At 46.7% G+C, this 14,622-nt stretch overlaps 1 protein-coding gene across 1 annotated transcript in view; it reads left to right on the top strand.

Annotated features, from left to right (window-relative positions):
- Positions 1-751: 751 nt before the first annotated feature.
- The window catches only part of hck (HCK proto-oncogene, Src family tyrosine kinase), a 32,496-nt gene continuing 18,625 nt past the window's right edge, over positions 752-14,622 (top strand). Inside the window, exons 1-6 of the mRNA XM_042004756.1 lie at positions 752-938; positions 11,567-11,691; positions 13,061-13,094; positions 13,472-13,568; positions 13,656-13,751; positions 13,868-13,971. Of these exons, the coding sequence (XP_041860690.1) occupies positions 11,575-11,691; positions 13,061-13,094; positions 13,472-13,568; positions 13,656-13,751; positions 13,868-13,971 (448 nt within the window). The 5' untranslated portion in view covers positions 752-938; positions 11,567-11,574. The remainder of the gene's footprint in view (positions 939-11,566; positions 11,692-13,060; positions 13,095-13,471; positions 13,569-13,655; positions 13,752-13,867; positions 13,972-14,622) is intronic.

Genomic DNA, 14,622 nt, shown 5'->3' with positions numbered 1-14,622 from the left:
CAACAATGAGAGTGAACAAATAAATAACCTGCACCACCACCACCACCACCACCACCCCACTGGAAGCTCAAACATAACTTTAGGTGATCAACATAAAGCAAAACAGCATTAAAAAGAAAAGAAGAAAAATACACAAACGTCGCAATTTCCCTCAGGGATTCATTTCCTTTCATTTTCTATATATATCTTAAAACTTGTACCATTACTGGCTTTCAATCCCACTTCTGTTTTTCTCATATGATTCTCATCCTCATGTCCTTCCTCCATCCGACTGCAGCGTGAACTTTGTTTCTAATCCTGACTCTTAATTAAGGATTACAGCAAAGAGCTCGCTGCCCGTGTCCGTTGTGGTCCGAGGGTTTGGTTCGCCCACGCTCCTCTCCCTCAGCGTCAGAGAGACGCACCACGCATAGCTGTCTACTAACCAGTCCTATCTGTCATTTGAATACCTGTTGGTGCTGTCCTGCACCCCATGCAAATGTGCTTCACAGGTCTGTCCGCCCTTTCATCCATGCATATCCCCACAACTGGATCTAATTCCAAACACGAATTACCTGGAAACATATTTTAAATAGAAGATATTGACGCTGTTTTTGTGCTGCGCATTGACGCAGAAGGCGGACTTGTCCTCTCCACTGTAACAAAGTGCTACTGAAAATGTAGCTGCGGTTGTTTCAGCCAGTGAAACCAAGAGCACGACTGACGTGTGCTTGTTCCTCTTTCACCTCCTCAGCCAGTCAGTCAAACTTCCTTCTCTGAGTCCAGTGCGCAGCGCCCCGCTGTTCTCTCCGCATCTTCAGCCTGACCATGCAGGGTTAGGGAGGGATGGAAGCCTCAAAAAAGAAATGAGGAATATTCCTGCCGCAGTCATCAGAGCTTAGAAGATCTCACACTGTAGCCGCGAGATACAAGTAGAAGGACCTGACTGACTAAAGGCGGTAAGTGGACGTTTGTGTTTGCTTGTGTGAACAAAGAGAAGCAAAACTGGCCGAAAGATGGTCGGAAGTGTAAAAGCAAAAAGGATTAAGGACATTTGTTGGACGTTTGTTGGTCTTTAAATGTAATTATCTGCGTGTGGACACAGAGTTTTACAAAGAGGAACTTCAGGATCTGATGTGAGGCAGAAGTTACTGTAGACAAATGATATGTAAAAGAAGCAGCAATGTGTGAAGACTGTCACACTGTTTAGCTCCTTTTCTTCAACTGTAAAAAGAGCAAGCATTTCCCCTCTAAGTGTTTCACTGTGTGTCAGTTATTTTTAGACTGGCCATGTAGACAAAACCAGAAACCAAACTAGTTTCAGTTCTGTCTTCTCACAGTCTAACTTGCTCTTTACAGCCAAAAAAGTCCAAAGTACAAACGTAATATGTTGTAATTTAACATAAGGTGTTAATTATTTCAAAGTTAGGTCTGATATTTAGGAAAGCTGTTGTATGTTACATACACTGCAAAAAACCATTATTACATCATTATGGTGACTAACATCTTGCACTAATACAGCAGCCTCATCAGCTTTATTTTTCCCCAAAGGTCTTAAATAAAAATGGTGTTACACCCCAAAAGCTCCAAATGATGCAATGCTTTATAGAATAAATAATAGAGAAGTAGGCACACATTTCTAATATTGTGTAAACTGGAAAAACAGAAATGACATCATGAATAAAAAAAAAACTCATTTGTTTACACAAATGTACAAATTTTGTTTTGTCATTTCACCAGAACCCAGCAGAACACGTCTGCTTTCTACTCTGACCAGTCACATCAACGGGCTGGGATATACCTGCTGTTAGTGACGCGTCCACTCGTCATGGCTGCCACGCATTCGTAGGTCACTTGCGTTGGTGTGAGGGCATGTGTTGCGTGAGCAAGTTGCAGTATTGACTTGGGCATTAGAGGCATTCATGCCAACAACATAAACACGACGTAAACCCAGTGGTGGATAGTTTTGCAGTCTGCAACTACCTGCATCTACATGAGTTTTTCTCCCCGCTGGCAGGACAAAAGCTTCTCCCATGTGTGAGACCACCTCACCATCTACAGATGCAAGTCGCTTTGGAGAGATCTGTTTCTGACGTGATTCAGATCAGTCCAAAGCCTCTGCTGTTGTTGGGTGAAGTTTCTTTTTTAATGCTTGCTCATGGATCGCGCTGATGACGGGTCACATTTATGATCAAAATAAAAGATGTAAGTAACAAAAAAGTGAAAGTGGTAAAAACTGTCACTCTCCAGCACCCAAGCTAATTAGAGTGCTCCATATCATGTGTGGCTGCAGTTTAATACACCTGGCCTCTTTACCGCCACCAGTGTGAAAACACACACCAAACCAAAAGAACAAATGGCTCATACAAGTATGTTTCCACAATTAATTGATTTACTTTCTCTTTAAAAGATCAGAAAAACAAAGACGAAGCAACACTCAGTCCCAAGCTGGAAGTTTCACACTGGACCAGCAGAAGCCAAACTTCCCATCCTTTAATAAGTGCTTACAGAAGGACTTTCCTCCCATGTTTGTACTGTTTCTTTTTATTACAAACTTAAAATTTTTTTTTTTTTTTTTTTTTTTTTGTGATTTTAAAACTTCCTTTCAGCATGATGCTACCACCACCGTGCTTCACTGTGAGGATGGTGTTGGATAATCTTCCTGGCCAGAGGACCGTCTACTATGTGTTTAGGGAATCTCCCGCATGCCTTTTGTCAAAGTTTCTGAAAACAGTGGCTCTTTTTTGGGCCAGTTTTCTGTAAAACCCAGCTCTGTGCGACAGTCCTATGGACAGGTACAACAGCCTGTGGAGCTTTCCGGCTCCTTCAGGGTTACCTTTGGTCTCTTTGCTCCCTCTCAGATTAATTTGGTGGACTCCTCTGGGCGGGTTTGTGGTGGTGGTGCTGATGGATTTAATGGGGCTCCGTGTGATTTTCAAAGATTCTGATATTTTTATAGCCCTTCTCTGGTTTTTCATTCTCAGCATCTGTGTTTCTGACTTGTTTGGACAGCTCTTTGTATTCATGGTGTCCCTGGATTAGTGTAGTTGGAGATCATGTGGCTCATAGGTTGCACACAGATGGACATCATTTAATTAATTGTGACTGTGTACAGTGTCCTTGGGTGTTTTGAAAGGTGCTTTTAAATAAAATGTATTATTATTATTTATTACTTTTAAAACCTACTTGGAGCTCAGTGTACTTCAGCTGGTTGGGCATTATGTGACATATTTATTGTAAAGCCGAACATCTTCACCAGAGTTTGAGCAGTGTCTGACTCATGCATCTCATCAGATAATATTATCAGCTTTAAGATAAAGGTGGTTGGTGCTAACCAAGTAGTAAAACAGTGAGAAACCTTGTGAGTTTTTTCCTCTTAAAGGGTTGAAACAGTATGGGAAACAGCAAGTAAACTGTCCATGTCAGATGTATTTCTATAGCACATTTTAAAACAACAGATGTGTTTTGAACATCTTGTCTGGTCTGAGCGGTGTGGACATGTTCCCAGCGGATTCTCCATCACCTCCATGTTCTAATTCTGATCTCGGAACATCGAAGAGGAACTGGCTGGTTGTTGAGGAGGTCACATAGATAAGGAGGGTCTAGACCATTTAAAGCTTTAAAAGTGGGCAGTCTTCTCAATCTTCCTTTCACTAAGATTTAGAAATTTCAACCAGGTTTTCATCTCAGCCAAACAGTTTAATAAAGGTTTTGGTGCATTTCTGCTGCTTAGCTGAACTGGCTTATAGGCCTGAACGTCATCAGTGAAACAATGAAAAAGCGGCAGCATATACAGAAAAGACCACCAAGGTACCAAAGCCTGGGGAACCCCGAAGGGGGCTGCTGAAGAGGGATGAGCCTAGGTATGATGTGACCCAGGACAGAGCAGTTCCCTTAATACAACAAGATGTTCCAACCAGAATAACAGATATTGTGGTCTGTGGTGTCTAAAGCTGCTGATATGTCCAGAAGCACTGAAACCACAGAACTGCTGTAGTCTACAGTTAAAAGAATGCTGTTAAAACTGGTGAAAGGGGCTTAAATTGTGCAGAAGTTAGGTTCTTCCTTTCTCTCTGTCCTCCGTCCTTCCTTCTTTACTTCCTTGGCTCATGGCAGGTGATGTTGTGCCCTGAGGCAGGAACACACACATCTGCTGCAAAAATCCTCCCTCACAACAAAACATGCATAAATTATTCCTCTCAGGAGAGAGAATATTCGTTCCCACTGGTCACCAGCCGTGATTTCAGCCCTGCATAGTTTTAGTTAGTCCTGAACATCTCAGGCTAAATTTAGACAAACATCTTGTTGAAGTAAATGTGGATGTAAGGTGGGATCCTCTTTGAGCTGCTCACCGATCTTTATGCACAGAGTCGAATGTTTCTGTCTTCTTCTTTTTATTTTCTACAAACCCGGAAAACTTGACATGAATGTGACTTCCTGTCTAATGGTTTTGTAGACTGACTACCCAGTCTGATGGTAGATCTCATGCTCATTTGCATGGTGCAGATACTAAACTGAGCCTCAGAGTTGGATAGCTCATCACTAAATCTGATCAGTATTTGGAGTTCTGAAGTATTTACAGTTTTGGACAACTATTAAAAATGCACCTAATATTCATTCATTGTGATGCAGGACTTTTAAAATAAAGTTGAATGAATTCAAAGCCTTTCCAAAGCCCTCCGCTGCTGGTAAATCTGCTGTCTATCATGATTTAAAGCTGTGTACTTTAAATCATGAAAGCCAGTCATTAAAGCCACGTTGACCCTCTGCAGGTGCTGTAGTAACCAAGATGGAGTCTGCTAAAACCAGACATCTAGCAGATAAATCCAGTGTGTCGCCAAAGCATCGTTTAAAAAGAAGCCTGCGATGTTACAGCCCTAAAAAAGAACGAGAGAGAGGATAAACACTGGCAACAGCAGGACTACAGCAGAAAAGAATGTCTGCTGCTTCAGGTGTAATTCGCTTACTTGATGGATGTCAGAAGTCTTCACCGAGTGGCTCGAAACATTCACTAGTCATGTGCGTGTTATGTGACATTGATCAAAATGGATCAAAGGAGAGTCTGGCTTTTAACCCAAATACAAATACAGGGATTATTTTAGAATCTGCCCATTTAGAAATGCGATAAAAAAAACATCCTTCTTCTACTTATTAATACTATTAACCCTTTAGGCTCCAGAGTTTTTAAGGTTTTTAAGGCATATTATCAGTATTTATAACAAGTTTATGACGGCAGTAAAGTTACTCATGTTGTAGTATCACAGGCCGGCAGCTTGGTGGTAATTTTACTGGCGTTATAAACTTATCCGTTATTGGAATCAGCTTGAGAAATGAGTGAAATATTAATAGTAAATAACGTTTAATAATTTTGTTTTCTGCTATTCTAAATGTTGTAAGCTGGAATGTGTAAATAAAGATTTATTTATTTATACATTTGTTAGATGTAGTGAGTCCATTTATCCATTTATCTCCCAGGCAAGCCAGGTGGGCGGAGTTTTCATTCCATTTTAAGTGGGCGATCAGCTGGATGACCTGCTCAGATTCCACGGCTTGTTTGGTGAGAACAGTCCTTTTAACCACACGGTGGAACAAACCAATCAGTCCGTATGCAGATAAACTTAGAAAATGTTCCAGCCTGATAAATAATGATGATTATTTAGGTTCCGTAGATAACATCACATTAATATGATTCCTCAAACAACTTCTGCTGAGTTTATGATTCTTCCAGCTGCTCCAGGCACCGAAATTTTGCTCCAGTCCAACTAATTGTTGTTGGATGTTCAGAGACCTCCAGTGATCCTGCTGCACTGTGCAGACTACAGCCTGAAACAAATGTGTACAGAATTATAGTTTTATTGTTAACTTTATGTTGATTTTATGATAAATTTCACCCGGAAAGATCCACGCCGCTTTTGTTTTGGTAAAGCCTCTGTCCACCGGCAGACGCTTCCCTCTCCGTTTAAATGGCAAACTTTACCTCACCGCTCGCCATCCCTTCTCCCCGGGCCACCGCCCGGCTGATGGTAAAGGAGCGGACCCACTTCTCCCCGGAACCACCACCCGGCTAACGGGAAAGGAGCAGACCCACTTCTCCCCAGGCCACCGCCCGGCTGATGGGAAAGGAGCGGACCCACTTCTCCCCGGAACCACCGCCCAGCTAACGGGAAAGGAGCAGACCCACTTCTCCCCGGGCCACCGCCCGGCTGATGGTAAAGGAGCAGACCCACTTCTCCCCGGAACCACCGCCCAGCTAACGGGAAAGGAGCAGACCCACTTCTCCCCGGAACCACTGCCCGGCTGATGGTAAAGGAGCAGACCCACTTCTCCCCGGAACCACCGCCCAGCTAACGGGAAAGGAGCAGACCCACTTCTCCCCGGAACCACCGCCCGGCTGATGGGAAAGGAGCAGACCCACTTCTCCCCGGAACCACCGCCCGGCTAACGGGAAAGGAGCAGACCCACTTCTCCCCGGACCACCGCCCGGCTGACGGTAAGGGAGCGGACCCACTTCTCCCCGGAACCACCGCCCGGCTAACGGGAAAGGAGCAGACCCACTTCTCCCCGGAACCACCACCCGGCTGACGGTAAAGGAGCAGACCCACTTCTCCCCGGTCACCGCCCGGCTGATGGGAAAGGAGCGGACCCACTTCTCCCCGGTCACCGCCCGGCTGACGAGTAAGGAGCGGACCCACTTCTCCCCAGTCACCGCCCGGCTGACGGTAAAGGAGCGGACCCACTTCTCCCCGGACCACCGCCCGGCTGACGGTAAAGGAGCGGACCCACTTCTCCCCGGTCACCGCCCGGCTGACGGGAAAGGAGCGGACCCACTTCTCCCCGGTCACCGCCCGGCTGACGGTAAAGGAGCGGACTCACTTCTCCCCGGTCACCGCCCAGCTGACGGTAAGGGAGCAGACCCACTTCTCCCCGGAACCACCGCCCGGCTAACGGGAAAGGAGCGGACCCACTTCTCCCCGGTCACCGCCCGGCTGACGGCTGACGGAAATATCCTCATTTCTTCCTGCATTTGCCTCAAATGAGTGGAGTGATACCATGAATTTGTAGCTGTAAGCAGCTCAGAGGAGAAGGTTAAACAGGACCACCAGGTCATCACGTAATGAGTCATTGATTCAACCCACGTTGTTTATGGAGTTAGCGGCTGTTACAGTCTCACACTGTTTTATTTTGGAAGGTCCTCCTCTGGGTTGATGCATGCTGTTTTATTTTGGAAGGTCCTCCTCTAGGTTGATGCATGCTGTTTTATTTTGGAAGGTCCTCCTCTGGGTTAATGCATGCTGTTTTATTTTGGAAGGTCCTCCTCTAGGTTGATGCATGCTGTTTTATTTTGGAAGGTCCTCCTCTGGGTTAATGCATGCTGTTTTATTTTGGAAGGTCCTCCTCTGGGTTGATGCATGCTGTTTTATTTTGGAAGGTCCTCCTCTGGGTTAATGCATGCTGTTTTATTTTGGAAGGTCCTCCTCTGGGTTGATGCATGCTGTTTTATTTTGGAAGGTTCTCCTCTGGGTTGATGCATGCTGTTTTATTTTGGAAGGTCCTCCTCTAGGTTGATGCATGCTGTTTTATTTTGGAAGGTCCTCCTCTGGGTTAATGCATGCTGTTTTATTTTGGAAGGTCCTCCTCTAGGTTGATGCATGCTGTTTTATTTTGGAAGGTCCTCCTCTGGGTTAATGCATGCTGTTTTATTTTGGAAGGTCCTCCTCTGGGTTGATGCATGCTGTTTTATTTTGGAAGGTCCTCCTCTGGGTTAATGCATGCTGTTTTATTTTGGAAGGTCCTCCTCTGGGTTGATGCATGCTGTTTTATTTTGGAAGGTTCTCCTCTGGGTTGATGCATGCTGTTTTATTTTGGAAGGTCCTCCTCTGGGTTGATGCATGCTGTTTTATTTTGAAAGGTCCTCCTCTGGGTTGATGCATGCTGTTTTATTTTGGAAGGTCCTCCTCTGGGTTGATGCATGCTGTTTTATTTTGGAAGGTCCTCCTCTGGGTTGATGCATGCTGTTTTATTTTGGAAGGTCCTCCTCTGGGTTGATGCATGCTCTTTTATTTTGGAAGGTCCTCCTCTGGGTTGATGCATGCTGTTTTATTTTGGAAGGTCCTCCTCTGGGTTGATGCATGCTCTTTTATTTTGGAAGGTCCTCCTCTGGGTTGATGCATGCTCTTTTATTTTCCTGTTCATTAGCTCACCTGGTTCTCATTGTTAATTCTCTTTACCTGCATCTTGTTCGTCGTTCCTGTTATAAACCCCGTGGTTGAAGTCAGTGTTTCTCAGGTCCTTGTCGTGTTTCTTCGTCTTGGGGACCCTGAGTTTCTTGGTTATTTCGTTGCACCAGTCCGCCTCCTACCTGCCTACCCCCTGAGTCCTGCTGTTGGGTCCTGACTACCACACCGTGACAGGAAGCAGTTACAGAGAAATAAAAAGAGGAAGCAAGTGTGTTAACACCCGAATTTAGATCTAAATGACACCACTTCTGGAGTCTTTGCATTCATATGAAAGATTTTCCATCGCCAGCCACTGTGCACGATGCCAGACGGTGGTTTTGCTTGCATCAGAATATTTGAAGCTTCATAGCTGCTAATATCTCTGGACTCTCCCTGTAGATGTGTTGTTTGTTTGTAGGTCTCTACGTTGTACCGCTGGCTTCCCTCACTTGGTGCAATGACTGACATGAACTCTTGCTCCCGTGTCCATCAGTGTAGCCTTCATGCTATAAAACACAGTATCTGTCTCCCCGTCACAGACTCCCTCTTTGTTCCTGCTCCTGTTAAACCAGGTCCTGTTTATCTGCATCCACATTTACATGTATACACAAATTCAGCGTAAAGCACCGATAAAGCAACTTTATTCCCGACATGAAATGAGACCTCAGGTTATTGCATCTTTAAAGATCTTTAAAACAAATTGATTGCAGCAGTTTGGTTGTGGAAATGTGTTAAAACTGTAAATCAGTGGAGCCCAAGTCCAGTCCTCAAGATCTACCATCCTGCAACTTTTGGATGCAGCCCTTCCCCAACACACTTGAACGGCTCGTTGCCAGGTGTCTGCAGAGCTAAATGGCATGTGGAGGAGGGAACTGAGCCTTTTGATTCAGGTGTGTTGGAGAAGGGTTGCATCTAAAAGTTCCAGGATAGTAGATCTGGAGGACTGGAGTTGGGCAGCCCTGCTGTAAATAATTCAGGATGCACACGGTTGGTGTCGTGCCTGTCATGAGGGATATTAAACGTCAGCATTTTATCTTTTCAGCCTTCAACACATTAAATCTGAGACATTTTTAAAAACTATTTAGTCAAATTAAGATAATAATTCTATGGTTAATGATTAGTATGAATAGATTTCTTTGCAGATTATGAGATGTGAATTAGGGAGGAACATTTCTCCTGTTAATATTATTTTATGCTATGGTATTAGTTTATGGTGCTTTTTCATCGATACAGATACCGATACCAGCACCCTAAAAGAAAATCATGATGCACAGTGGGCATTAATATCTTTATTGCAAAAACTGAATGAAATATAAATAAAAATCATCAATAGTTCAAAGAAATGCTTTAAAACAATAATAGATTATACTGATGAGTACATTAAACTACAGTAAAATAAAATAATGAATCTTTTTCCAATTTTAAAATAATGAAACAGAATAATTTAAGATGATTCATATTTATTAACCTTAAAACGTAATAGTAACATGATAAATATAATAAAACATGTAAAAATCAAAATAAATACATATTAAAAAACTACATGTTTTTATTCGGGGTTGTTATGAATGTCGGCATGTCTGACATGTCGAGATCCCCACGTTTCATTACCACACATTAATTCTTCATGTTTAAAGTGAGCCCTTCAGCAGGAGAGCATGCTACTCGCTTGCAGGGAACCGCGGTGTCGTGGGGATGAACCGCAGTGTTGTGGGGATGAACCGTGGTGTTGTGGGGATGGACCGCGGTGTCGTGGGGATGAACCGTGGGGATGAACTGCAGTGTTGTGGGGATGGACCGTGGTGTTGTGGGGATGGACCGCGGTGTTGTGGGGATGAACCGTGGGGATGAACCGCAGTGTTGTGGGGATGGCCCGCGGTGTTGTGGGGATGGACCGCGGTGTTGTGGGGATGGACTGCGGTGTCGTGGGGATGAACCGTGGGGATGAACTGCAGTGTTGTGGGGATGGACCGTGGTGTTGTGGGGATGGACCGCGGTGTTGTGGGGATGAACCGTGGGGATGAACCGCAGTGTTGTGGGGATGAACCGTGGGGATGGACCGCAGTGTTGTGGGGATGGACCGCGGTGTTGTGGGGATGGACTGCGGTGTCGTGGGGATGAACTGCGGTGTTGTGGGGATGAACCGTGGGGATGGACCGCAGTGTTGTGGGGATGGACCGCGGTGTTGTGGGGATGAACCGTGGGGATGGACCGCAGTGTTGTGGGGATGGACAGCGGTGTTGTGGGGATGGACCGCGGTGTTGTGGGGATGAACCGTGGGGATGGACCGCGGTGTTGTGGGGATGGACCGCGGTGTTGTGGGGATGAACCGTGGGGATGGACCGCAGTGTTGTGGGGATGGACCGCGGTGTTGTGGGGATGAACCGTGGGGATGGCCCGCGGTGTTGTGGGGATGGCCCGCGGTGTTGTGGGGATGGACCGCGGTGTTGTGGGGATGGACTGCGGTGTCGTGGGGATGAACCGTGGGGATGAACTGCAGTGTTGTGGGGATGGACCGTGGTGTTGTGGGGATGGACCGCGGTGTTGTGGGGATGAACCGTGGGGATGAACCGCAGTGTTGTGGGGATGGACCGCGGTGTTGTGGGGATGGACCGCGGTGTTGTGGGGATGAACCGTGGGGATGGACCGCAGTGTTGTGGGGATGGACCGCGGTGTTGTGGGGATGGACTGCGGTGTCGTGGGGATGAACTGCGGTGTTGTGGGGATGAACCGTGGGGATGGACCGCAGTGTTGTGGGGATGGACCGCGGTGTTGTGGGGATGGACCGCGGTGTTGTGGGGATGAACCGTGGGGATGGACCGGGGTGTTGTGGGGATGGACCGCGGTGTTGTGGGGATGAACCGTGGGGATGGACCGCAGTGTTGTGGGGATGGACCGCGGTGTTGTGGGGATGGACTGCGGTGTCGTGGGGATGAACCGTGGGGATGGACCGCAGTGTTGTGGGGATGGACCGCGGTGTTGTGGGGATGGACTGCGGTGTCGTGGGGATGAACTGCGGTGTTGTGGGGATGGACTGCGGTGTCGTGGGGATGGACTGCGGTGTCGTGGGGATGGACTGCGGTGTCGTGGGGATGAACCGTGGTGTTGTTGGGATGAACCGTGGGGATGAACTGCGGTGTTGTGGGGATGAACCGTGGGGATGAACCGCGGTGTTGTGGGGATGGACCGCGGTGTTGAGGGGATGAACCGTGGGGATGAACCGCGGTGTTGTGGGGATGAACCGTGGTGTTGTGGGGATGGACCGCGGTGTCGTGGGGATGGACCTGGCAGTGCCGTCAGTCATGCATGTTTCTGGTAAGGTTTTCTGCGCCTCGCTCATCTTGCTGGTTCTTGTCTTTGTGGTCCTGCAGACGCCACCATGGGCTGCGTGGGTTCCAAGAAGGAGCAGGAGCCTCTTAGCAAGGGGACGAGTAACAGTGAGAACCGAGCACAGACGGCCCACTATGTCAAAGACCCCACCTCAGGAAGCAAAGCTGTAAGTGTTCATCTTCTGACTGAGAAATATGTCACATAGAGCTAATATTTTACTCTTTGTTTCCTTAGAAGTATTATAATGACACATAGACAACTGGCTCTGACCTACGATACAGAGCAGTGGAAGATCTCCAGCCGGATGTTTGAGTATAAGCAACAACAATTTAAAGAACATCTTACAGGCCAGATTATGAAACCTGGACTGACTATTGGAGCTGTTTAAAGCCCCTCTGCTGAAGGAAAACAGCCTCTGTGCTTCACTGGAGGAGCCGTTTCCGGGCTGCTGCTGGGTGGAGCTCTGCAGCTGATTTGCATCTGCTGTGAGGAAATTCGCTGGGGCTTTCAGGGGTTAACCACTGGCTGAAACACAGCCAGATTAGCACAATTCTAGATCCTCATTCACCCCATTTAGGAAAGAAAAATGTCTTACCCAGAGTTTCTTAACCACAAGGTGTTTTTTTTTTATGGTAAAAGCCATTTTGTGGAGCAGATGTTATTTTTTAGGAGTTTTAACAGTAATAATGATGAAATCAATACATTGGAGTTAAAACTGCTCCTCTGAAATGTGCAGAAACTCCTCTTCAGATAAAAATGAGGAAGAGTCATGTGGGCTGAAACTGTGAAAGTGTGACAGATGAAGAAAGAAACTCCCAGTTTCGCAGCTTCCAGCCCGTTTCCCTGCATTCCGACACCCAGTCTGGTCTGATGGGAGTTTGCATGCCGGCGAGACGTCGTCGTGAAGTGGCGTGTGCGGTTCCTCCGGCGACTGCTTCCTGTGTGCTGACTGGAGCATGTCTTTCACCCCTGGTGAGGAAAGAGGAAGCAGCAGAAGCAGAACCAAAGTGTTCAGGCCGGAGACACGTAGCCAGGAAGAGTTTTTCTACTCCTGCCTACTGTATCATCTCACCAGCATCTACATTTACAGACATGGCGTCCACCTGCCTTTAAATAACTGGCTTATGTTGGTTGTGGCATGAGGTCAAAATCTTTCTGCACAGCCGCGTCTGAAGATAGCAGCGCACCCAAAGTTATTTTCTTTAAGCACGAGAAATGTTTTTAGTCTTTGCTGTGATGTTATTCTGAGAAATAAATTGCGCCTTAACTGCATGACAATGTTAATATTATTGACATTTATTGAACTTTAGGAGCTGCAGAAGCTGTACATATTCACAATTTATGTCTTCCTCCAGACCAAGCAACAACATTAAGAAACTAAAGAGATAAATACTACCATACCATACAGCTCTGGGCTTTCTTCCCAGAGTTATGTGGACGTTGTTTGTGTTTAACTGATCCTCACTTTGAATCCTGTAATAAAGAAACAACAGAGAAAATGAAGACATGATGATTATGTGTCTTTCTCTCCACAGGCCAAAATGCCCTCCACTGCTAACTCTTCAGACGGTGAGTTTCTTTCTGCATCGCTGCAGCCCTATAAGCTCCACTCGTTCCTGCATCACCTACACTCAGGTCAGGCAGCTTCAGCATGGCTGACAGGTCAGTGCTGGTTAGCCGCAGAAGAGGAAGCAGAGTCAGCATGGAGGACGGAGCGATAACTCCTCTCCCCACACAGCAGCCCTGCTGCTATTATTATCAAGCCTACAAGGAAGCCAGTCGCATAGCCAGAATATGGGGAACCCAATGCACGCAGCAAATAATCCTGTTTGGTTACAGGCAACATAATCATGCCCACTCACTCATTTGTGCAATAAAATCCTCTAAAATGTTTGTCTTTTTTGTGTTATTGTGCGAAAAGAGTCACTTTTTCCACTCTTCTGTAGTGGGTGAGAACATCGTCATGGCACTGTACGACTATGAGGCCATTCACGAGGGAGACCTCGGCTTCAGGAAGGGAGATAAGCTCAGAATCTTGGAGGAGTAAGTCCACAATCCACCCTGGGAACGGCTGCGGAGGCTAATGCTAGCTGACTCACCTGGTTTTTTGTTGTCCTTTTTTCTCCTCAGATCGGGCGAGTGGTGGAGAGCCATGTTAATCAGCACCGGTAAGGAAGGCTACATCCCCAGCAACTATGTAGCCAAGGACACTCTGGAGGCAGAGGAGTGAGTGCACGCAGAACAGATATTTGGTCTTTCACAGAGAGGAAAGAGCAGTGGAAATGAGTTCCACTAGTAGCCATTAGAAGGTTTCTGTACCAACCGCCGTGTTTCCTGTTTAGGTGGTTCTTTAAAGGCGTAAGCAGGAAAGATGCTGAGAGGCAGCTGCTGGCCCCCGGGAACCGAGTCGGATCCTTCATGATCCGAGACAGTGAAACCACGAAGGGTGAGTAAGACAGCCGCAGGTGAGCTTACAGATAATCACCAAGAGAAACTTGCTGCCAGTTTAAACACTGTGAGGGGAAAATAGACTTCCTGCTTGTTAAGGGGGTCCATCCATCCTCCACCATCCATCCATCCATCCATTCACCATCATCCATCCATCCATCCACCATCCATCCATCCATCCATCCACCATCATCCATCCATCCATCTATCCACCATCCATCCATCCATCCATTCACCATCATCCATCCATCCATCCACCATCATCCATCCATCCACCATCCATCCATCCATCCATCCATCCATCCATCCACCATCATCCATCCATCCACCATCCATCCATCCATCTATCCACCATCCATCCATCCATCCATCCATCCTCCACCATCCATCAATTCACCATCGTCCATCCATCCATCCATCCACCATCATCCATCCATCCACCATCCACCATCCATCCATCCATCATCCATCCACCATCCATCCATCCACCATCCATCCATCCATCTTCCATCCACCATCCATCCACCATCCATCCATCCATCATCCATCCATCATCCATCCATCCACCATCCATCCATCATCCAGCCATCCACCATCCATCCATCCATCCATCTTCCATCCATCCATCCATCCACCATCCATCCACCAT

The sequence above is a fragment of the Melanotaenia boesemani genome, chromosome 13 (assembly GCF_017639745.1).
Source record: "Melanotaenia boesemani isolate fMelBoe1 chromosome 13, fMelBoe1.pri, whole genome shotgun sequence".
NCBI classification, from domain to species: Eukaryota; Metazoa; Chordata; class Actinopteri; order Atheriniformes; family Melanotaeniidae; genus Melanotaenia; species Melanotaenia boesemani.
The sequence above is the reverse complement of the archived record's forward strand: the minus strand, read 5'-3'. Positions and strand labels throughout refer to the sequence as shown.